Here is a 9,636-nt window from a genome sequence, read left to right as displayed (position 1 = left end):
CCAAGTAAAATCAGAGGAAAAGGAAGATATGTGAAGATAATTGAGAGAGAACAGAAAAGCATAGCTGTGTTGCTAAAAGGCAATGCTAGTAAGTCTAATTCTATCTAAGGGTATGCTACAGACATATCCTAAGATTAACCTGGAAAACTGATTGACCTTGCCTGGTGAGGTAGGGATGTCTCTTGAGTGTGTGTTCATAATATCATAATGCAAGAGTATATGTAATGGGAAGCATGAAATTGTACTGCATATTTTGAGAAATAGTAAGTTTGGGGGTTTTTTGTTTCATAAAATTTATAGAAAATCTTTTGAAAACTGTATTTGCAGATTCCTTGTTTCCTTAACTTCCCATATATATCCCTTTATAAAATCTTGCTATGCTTTTGTTTATTTTTTTGTTTGTTTTAATGAAGGTGTATGGTGAATCAGTGAGGCATAGAGATGTAATGGCTTCTTCAGGATCTTTCTATTTATTTTCAGCAGATGGGGGATGGGGCAGTTTCTGGGATCGGTATTTCCTTTGATTTGGAGTGTTGAAACTCTGCCTTGGGAGGGATGTGCATTTTACAGCACTTGTCTGCAGGCAATATGAGATAACTCATGCCTGGGAACAGGCTTGTGCAAGGGCTACTTTGGCCTGACCCACCGCACGTGCCTACGTTGCGCTGAAGGCAGTGGAATTTCAGAAGATACCTATTGTCTTCCTGAACCGGTTTTTCTGGAGGTAGGCTGAGCTCCCCACACTTCACATGGGGGTGAACAGGAGCTTTGGAAATTTAGCTATGGCAATCAGACTGAGGTAACATACAGGTGGTATCTGCAGGTTTGTCCTTTCTTGATGCCCTGCTCTCAGTACTTTGAGTGAGGGTGATAGCAAGTCTGTTCTTGTAGTCGGACTCTTTAATGGCATGTGAAAATGCATGCTAAAAGAAATATTTAGAAATTTATAAACACAAAAGAAAACCAATTGGGTGGACAAATCTTTACTGACAAAAGAGACAGTAAGAGTCTAATTCCAGGGAATATTTCAATATAGAAGCACAATTGGAAGTATAAAACTTCAAAGTAATAATCTTTTCACAAACTGTACAAATTTATGCTGCCCATGTTCCAGGGACTCATGTCCATCAGACCAGTTAAGTCTTCAGATGGAAAATCTGAAATGATCTGTGAGTTCTTCTTTCTCTTGCATTTTGGTATTATGGACATTAAATCTTTTTTTGAGACTATTATCCCAGGAAATCCTGATAATCACAAATATTCAAATTTCAAAGTGCTTAACATGCTCCATTTGACCTGTAAACATGATATTTGTAATCCAAACAGAAGCAGATTATATATGCTATACAATAAGAAACATACCTGTGCAAGCTCTCTGATTCTGTTCCTTCTTGCTGCAGAATGGAAACTTCAGGATGAGCAGAATGTACAGCAGGTCTTAGAAACTGAATAAATCCTTGCTCTTGTTGCAAAAGTCCTCCACAATGATCTCTGGATGTCTTTATTTTTCCATGACAAGAGCAATACAAAGAATACTGAGCAGCCTGAGAAGCAGATAAAGTCTAACTTCCAGGTATTGTCTTTAACCTTGCTCTCCTGAAGCACTTGCCTGCCAACTGGTTCATCCAAGTTCCCTGAAAACTACTATGTTGCAACCTCTTATATAAAATCTGCTTCGAGACTGTCTCTCTCTATACCTTTTTCTCTCCAGTAGTAGGAAAGGCACATACATCCAATGCTGTGCCATTTTATAGGAATGGTGCTCAGCACCAAAATTTTCAAGGATCTTCCTTTGGTATGTGCTTACTACAAAGAGCACTGCGCTCAGTTGGCAACTGCAAGGGATAGTTCCAAACCTGTATGTGTCAGTGGCAGTGCAAATAACTGAAGACATACTGTGGTTTAGCCTGCCTGGTAAATAGTTTAGGCGAATTTTTGTCCTGGATCTGTAATTCATAAGGTGAAGGCAATGATTATGAGATCAGGGAGAGGCAGGAGAAGTAGAAGAGGCTGGGCAACAAATCCAGGGCCATCAGTCTCACTGGGACAGAGTGATTATCTCCTTTTTTAAAGAATTTAGTCTTTTGGTGTGTGGGGAGAAAAAAGATCTGTATCCTTGCAAGTGTTAACATGCAGGTAGTAATACTGAGTTGATTTAACGCAACAACTTTTTGAAACTTTGCTGTCTGTTTCACCTGGGAAACGTTTCACTGTTTCACTTTCATTTAATACCACGCAGGATTAGCCTTGCAAGAATACCCAGCACAGTCACAGAGATGTTTAAGCAGCTTGATCCGCATGCTGGTCTTCTTACAGGTATAGCTAGTTTTAATTTTAGAATACTTTTTAAGGTCTAGTTTATGTCTGCTACACCCTGAGACCCCGTGCTGGATGGTTCAGAGCTGTGCTTCAGGCACAGTTAAAGTGGGACGGGGATGAGATCAGTATCTGTTTGAGGCAGTGGAGCACATGGGGGCTGTTTCTGGAGGTGATGGGGAGCACAGATATGTTATCAGAAGGTTGGGTAGAGGAGAAGGAGGAATGTTTGTAATTTAGATATAGGAGGAAAGGGACATTGTAACTTTGCTACCTGGGCTATGACCTCCGTGGTTGCTGTGCTTCTGCATTATAGCCTGGCATAGCTGTTATCATGATGATCTAGGCAGCTTTTTAATAGGGAAATATGAGATTCAGTGTCACAAAGAGTGAATCTATTGTGTAATAAAGGAGTTGAAACTATTTTGGAAGGTGGCGGTCCATTTGTAAGTGTAAATATTTATTAATAGACCATAATGATAGTCTCTGAATCTTTTCTCCGTCTTCTGCTCTAGTATCTTGAGCCAGCTGGCTGTGATGCAAGTTGAGACACAGCGATTTCACAGTATACCTCCAAGCAAAGACACTGCATGTTTCTTTTCATAGTTTGGGAGCACAGTTCTCATATGCATGCTTTTCTGCTTCTTAAAGGTCCTTTGACATACACATTCAGTATCCAGCTGTATCTGAGATTAAAATATTTTTGTGGAAGGAAATATAAATTGTAGGAAGTTACTACTATCCATGAAACTGCAAAATCTTGAAAAATACAGAAGACATAGCAAATGAAATTAGGCTCACAGTATCTGGGCTTTGCTGGAAAAAAAATACAGACTTAATTAGGGCTTACAAATTGGGATACACACATGGTTTTAGTATAAATCTCCAATCCTGCTGATTTGCAAAAGCCCTTTTAAAGTATTTAGTTGGGACTGTACATAAACAATAATCTGGGCAATATTTAGAGAGTAATCAAGATGACTGTAAATTTGTTAGATAATAAACTAATGTCCATAGCCTGCCCTAAATACCTAAAAACCTGATATCTCTTGTCATAAAGGTAGAGATTAGATTGCTCAGCTGTCTCTGTGGAAGTTAATCCTTTTATTGCTGTTCCCTGTAAAATTTCAGACAACAAAGAAGTGTTTCAGTAACATCACATTACCATTCTGCAGGGCTGTGTGCTAACATTTCAGCAGTATTTGCAAATTGTTACTCTTTTTGAAAGCTGAAATCAGAAAGATCTCTGCTGACCATAATATCTCATTTTTGCCCAAGACACATGGATAGTTTGCTGTTGGGCTCTGCCTGGGGCTTGTATCTGTGATAACAGAAAATCTACTGAGAGGCAGTTAGTTCTTAGTGGTATGTAATATTATTTACTATTCAGCCTTCTACATGTGCTCATATGAATTTTTGCAGGTTTGTGCTCATGGTTTTAGCAAGTGTGTGAAAAATATACAACCTATGTAATTCTATCTACTTGTGCAAACCAGAATATTAGGATAATTCATCCCCCTTGGAGAAGTTCTTACATTAAACATCTGTTTGAGAGTTCTTTGAAAATAGCCACCTCCTCCTAATTTCAAATGGTATGAAACATGGAAATGTTTTTTCCTTAACTTTTAATTGAACATGAATTGTATATTTGCTTTAATACCAGAAATGTATTTTTCAGCCATTCATAGAGGTTTTCATGTTCATTAATCACCCAATATATCTGTGTCTCCTGTTTCTTTTGTCTTATGGAGCCACCACAGTCTTCCTGTGCTTTCGGTTCCCTGTTTCCCATCCTGCTGTGTGTGGAAATGAAGGACTTCGTGTGGGCAATACCTGCGGGAGGTGTGGGACTGGGTGGGACTCTGTGTGGGAGCTGCTCTTACTTCTGGGGCAGCTGAAGGTTGGTGCCCACATCCCTCTGGGTGAGGGAGGCACATATTCCTGGCCTCTGGATACCGTCAACCCTCCACATAGGCTGTATCTACTGTGGGAGCTGGCTGCTAGGGTAACAGGTACTGAGATGTAGGGAGTAGACACAATCTTATGCATTTGCCTTCTCACTTTGATTTTTCCAAATTCTTCCTTTGATTTTTCCAACCTGAATGAAAAGATGGTTCATTAGTCTTTGCTAAAGTGTAGTGGGCTTTGTGTTAACCAGGTGTGAATGCCAAGATTGACAGTCAAATTCAGTTAGCATGCAACCTGAATACAAATATTTTTTTTTTCGACTTCTATCCCTTCTCAGGACACAAAAGATTGTGTTGTATGTTAGTCCTCCATCATCTTATCACTCCATCCTCTTCCTCCCCACTGTACAATAAACAGGGTTAGAGGTGTTCAGAGGACTGTTCATAAGGGGATGTGGCAGAGGGGTTTTTGCTGACTGAAATGCTGCAGGGCTGAGTAGGACATAAACTCAGTAGGGGAGGAGCTCAGCAGCATCAGTGCGTTCAGCTGATAATGTCTTATCAAACCTCATGTAGTCTCCTTTTTTAGGAACCAGCATCAATTTTTCCTTAGCACCTCAGTGGATCTGGATTTGATTCACTCAGTGATGAATGCTGAACTTTGAGTAATCACCTCTTTCTCTTTTCCTTTACAGAGTTTCAACATGGGAGGCAAACTGAGCAAGAAGAAGAAGGGATACAGTGTCAATGATGAAAAAGCTAAAGACAAAGACAAGAAGGCTGAAGGAGCAGCAGCTGAAGAAGAGGAGACTCCAAAGGAGGCTGAGGATGCCCAGAAAACTACAGAGACCACAGAAGTGAAGGAGAACAACAAGGAGGAGAAGGGTGAAAAGGATACTCAGGTCGCTGCCAATAAGACAGAAGAAAAAGAAGGGGAGAAGGAGAAAACAGTGACCCAGGAAGAAACCCAGAAACCAGAACCTGAGAAGTCAGAGTCTGTCGTTGATGCGAAAGTAGAGCCACAGAAGAACACAGAACAGGCACCCAAGCAAGAGGAGCCAACTGCTGCCTCTGCTCCCACTGCCAGTAGCGAAGCATCCAAAACTTCTGAGCCTAGCAACGATGCAAAAGCTTCCCAGCCTTCAGAAGCCACAGCTCCCAGTAAAGCAGATGACAAGAGCAAAGAGGAAGGGGAAGCCAAAAAGACTGAGGCTCCCGCAACGCCTGCAGCCCAAGAAACTAAAAGTGAAGTGGCCCCAGCTTCAGACTCAAAACCTAGCAGCAACGAGGCTGTGCCTTCTTCCAAGGAGCCCGTGGCAACAGCAGCACCTAGTTCGACTGCTAAGGCCTCAGACCCTGCAGCCCCGCCAGAGGAAGCGAAACCTTCTGAAGTTCCAGCCACTAATTCGGATCAAACCATAGCAGTGCAAGATTAAATTGGACAGCCTGTTGAAACAACCACTTAAAACAACCTGTGTCTTTTTTTTATTTTTTCAGCTATACTAACTCGTTTCGGATCTGAAATAACAAATATGTATTGCCCAGAAAAGAAGGAGGAAAAAAGAAAAGAGAGAAAATGAAAAGGATGTCCCATCAAGTTGGGAGGGAGGGAGGGGGGAGAATCCAAATAGTATTTTTGTGGGGAAATATCTAATATACTTTCTGCCAACTTGACACAAGTCCTGGATTAAAAAAAAAAAGTAGAATAAATGGATGTCTGAAAGTACAGCACATCTTTTGTATCTGAACTGCTGTAAATGCACTTCACCAGTGTATCAAAATCTTCTTTTTGTTCTGTAATGGGGTTTGGGAGTGATGCGTTGGATTCTGCCCACTAGGTTTGTGCCAAGGCAATCAGATCTTTATGAAAGCAGTATTTTCTGTGTTTTGGTTTTTTTTTTTTCTTTTTTTCTTTTTTTTAATTATTTACAGCCTTTCTTATTTTGATATTTTTTTTATGCAGTGGATGAATGCCAACTTTCAGACAAAACCCACCTAGCTGTCCACATATTTCTCAATGCCAATCCTCCAATTCTTCCTCTCCAAATATTTTTTGGGAGTAAAAAGCATTCTCATCCTACTTAGCCTACCTAGATTTCTCATGACGAGTTAATGCATGTCCGTGGTTGGGTGCACCTGTAGTTCTGTTTATTGGTCAGTGGAAATGAAAAAGTCTGCGTTCATTGCAGTTCCAGTTTCTCTTCCATTCTGTGTCACAGACACCAACACACACTCATTGGAAAACAAATGAAAAAACAAAATGTACAATGGATGCATTGAAATTATATGTAATTGTATAAATGGTGCAACAGTAATAAAAGTTAAATAATTTAAAAAATATATAAGTGTAAAGACTGATTAAATCTTCACTTTTACCCCTTGAGAACTAGGCAAAGGAGGTTCTTAGATAAGTATTACATCTGGGGCTGTTTACTTTCCTATAAATAGTCACACTCCAACAGCCACAAGTGTTCCCAGGTGAGGTTGGAAGATGTGGCCAAGGAACAGCACATCTTTTGTGTGTTTTATCCCAGGCAAAGTGGAAATGGCTTTTGCCTGCCTTAACATGTGAAAAAAATGCTCTCTTGCTATTTTGAAGAGCCAGAGGCGTGCTGATTGGATTTTAACTGGGACTAAGACAGTGGATTTGATAAACTGATCTTTTAAAATGAGGCAATAAAATTTAATCCTAGTCCTATTAAAATATTTCTAGTGCTAATGGACTTTGTTCTTTCCCCCATTGCTATTGTGTAGGAGATGAACCGCAGCTGCCACAAAAGGCCAGTTCTGTGCATTTCAAATATGAATAACCTTGTGTAGCTGAGCAGAGTTTAGCCCAGCATAAACAACATTTTTTTCTACTTTTGCCTATTTACCCCATTTTTGTTCAACAGAACTGCTGAATAACTGCAGTTTCTGCTGAATAGTGCCCTTGCTGGATATGGACGATTTCAAACACAGAACCTAGGATTCACAAAACTGGTTAAAGCAGCATATTTGGCCTGCCCATTAACAAACTCTTAGGAAGAGCAGAAGTTATGAAAGAAGTGGGCAGTGGTAAATAGAAACACAGCTGGTACACATACCAAAGGGATGAGCAGGCTTGTATTTAGTAAATAACAAAAATAGTGTTTTAAACCAATATAAATTATTGCACATACTTTCTCTCCATGCAGCAAGTCTGATTCACTCTACAGACTTCCATAATGCTAATCCTAAAATTTTTCAGAAATACAAGCTTCCTATACCATGCTGGACACACTGGTGTGCAGTTGTGTATCTGGGAAAAGCTTATTGGAATGGGCAGGAATAGTTCTGTGTGGTTTAGATCAGGTCATTCACTTACATGAGTCTTGCACCACCATCAGGTTTTTTGCATCCTTAATGTGAAGGAGTCAATTTCATGCATAACACATTAAAATAAAGTGGATTCTTATGCACAGAGAAAAGTTTGCTAAATACCTGGCTTAAAGAGGGCTGGGTTTTTTAGAATATAAAGATGAAGCACTGCAAGGGACTAGACAGATAACACATTTGGAATAATTTGCCAAGCTTTTTGTATATATAGCTGTCACAATCTACAGTGTCTTTGTGCAGCCAAGTTTTTGTCTTTCCTGCAATTCTCTAATAGTCCTCTGCCACCGTTTCCCAGTGTAGATGTGTTCTGGAAAGGGAGGACCTCTGTCCACAACTATCACATGAATTGAGATGAGATGAGTCCTAGAGAGAGAGGAGGAGTGCAGGCATCCTATGGTACTTCGTGGTGATGTAGCACTGAATCAACCTGAAGCTGATGAGACTAAATCAATGATCTGCCTTTGGGCTGGAAGTGGCTGAAAATGGAAAACAGGTATGTAACTTGTTTATGGGGATGGTATGGGAATATGCCTACTAACAATATCACACCCATTCACTTTCAATATGATGTTCAAAGTAGCATTTAGTCTCAATTACTATAATAATTTGAAAATCAACACATGCCCTTTTTTTTCCCCCTAAGCTTTCTTCATTTGACATCTTTAAAGTTGTTGAGATCTTGAATGCAGTCTTACTTTAGTTCTTTTAGGTAATTGAAAATACACCTGTGCTCCACAGTTGTATCCAAACTCAACAGTCCTTGCAGCTGTTGACAACAAACTCTTAATGCACATGCTGAGGGTCTCACGACTTGCCTGCTGATGGTAGTTTCATCCCAACAGTATCAAAGGTGCAAAGAAGTGTTGTGTCCCCTGTAGCTGGAAATCAATAGCATATGGGTAAAGAAATATGAACTTGTGTTTGGGAAACTAAGAAGCAACACAGCAATGCACTTAAGGGTTCAGTATTCTCAAAAAATAAAAAAGGAAAGTTGCCATATGATGTTTTAAATACTTTTATTAATAGAGGGGGCTGCAAAATTAGCCTTCTCATAGTTGCTAAAATACTTAGTGTGTAACTGGTAGGCCTTCCAAGGCATTCTGGTTGAGGCCATTGCTCCACAGTGCTGCTATTCTATACCTACATATGCAAGGAAAGAAATCATCTCTGTTTGAAGAGCTTACAAATGAAGTGTATATGGTTAATAGAAATGTAATGTATGTTGCTTGCCTGAAGTGCCATGAGGAGATGTGAGAGCCTTGAGGCCTGCATTTCTTCAGTCCAGTATTTCATCTCCAAGATCCTCGTTTTTTCTTTTTGAGTTATAATCACTCCTTAATACTAATAAAAGTATGCTGAGGGTACAGAGCTAATTCTTGGAGTGTAAGCACATTGCAGATAATCTCAAAGAACCCAACCTTTTTGTGAAAGTGTGCCAAAGGAATAGAGAAATTCAACCCCAGGAAAGAACCTTTGCTATTGTTTAGAGCCCCTGCAGAGATGTTTGCAACGCCTCCCTTGTTTTGTCCTGGACACTGTTAAAAATCTGTTTCTCTCCCTTTGACAATAGGAAGCTCAGCACCATTGGCTTTGCTCATACTTTACTTGCACTTCCACAGGAAAGAGAAGCACAGATTCTGTTAAATGTACAGCAATTTTCTTAAATTTTTTTTTTTTAAATGTACTTGAAATATACAGCCTACTATTTTTAGAATGACTTTTGGACATGGGAAAACCCCCTAAAGTTATGTTAAATTATTTATAATGAAATGGCTTCCTGAAAGCAATGCCTAGAACTTACCCTACAGTTGGTTTCTGTATGCTTACTTCTGAGACAGACAGTTCCATGAAGAAACAGTACAATAAAACTTTATAGGATGTGTTGGTGTCTTATGTAACAGTGCTTCTAGGTGTGTGTCCGTGTAGCTGTCAGTATCTAAACAGTCAGTGGCTTCTGAATTTCTGCTGGCGCTTCCTTTGTCCCAGCACTGAACTAGGAGGTCTGTCCAGTCTCTGTCTCACCTAATCATTGCCTTTTCCAGATCAGCATGAACTC

General features: G+C 39.9%; 1 protein-coding gene across 2 annotated transcripts in view; it reads left to right on the top strand.

The window, feature by feature from the left end:
• BASP1 (brain abundant membrane attached signal protein 1) overlaps positions 1–6,563 on the top strand; it is a 52,548-nt gene extending 45,985 nt beyond the window's left edge. Inside the window, exons 1-2 of one of the 2 annotated variants that reach the window (XM_027893494.1) lie at positions 3,658–3,681; positions 4,919–6,563. In XM_027893494.1, the coding sequence (XP_027749295.1) occupies positions 4,928–5,659 (732 nt within the window). In that variant the 5' untranslated portion in view covers positions 3,658–3,681; positions 4,919–4,927 and the 3' untranslated portion in view covers positions 5,660–6,563. Of the gene's footprint in view, positions 1–3,657; positions 3,682–4,918 lie in introns of those variants that run through there. The other variant, XM_027893493.1, reaches the window with a different exon arrangement.
• Positions 6,564–9,636: the final 3,073 nt, after the last annotated feature.

The sequence above is a fragment of the Empidonax traillii genome, unplaced genomic scaffold, assembly GCF_003031625.1.
Source record: "Empidonax traillii isolate 1590-97213 ecotype Southwest subspecies unplaced genomic scaffold, ASM303162v1 scaffold390:size799922, whole genome shotgun sequence".
NCBI classification, from domain to species: domain Eukaryota; kingdom Metazoa; phylum Chordata; class Aves; order Passeriformes; family Tyrannidae; genus Empidonax; species Empidonax traillii.
Note: the sequence above shows the minus strand (reverse complement) of the source record. Positions and strands in the feature narration are given on the sequence as shown.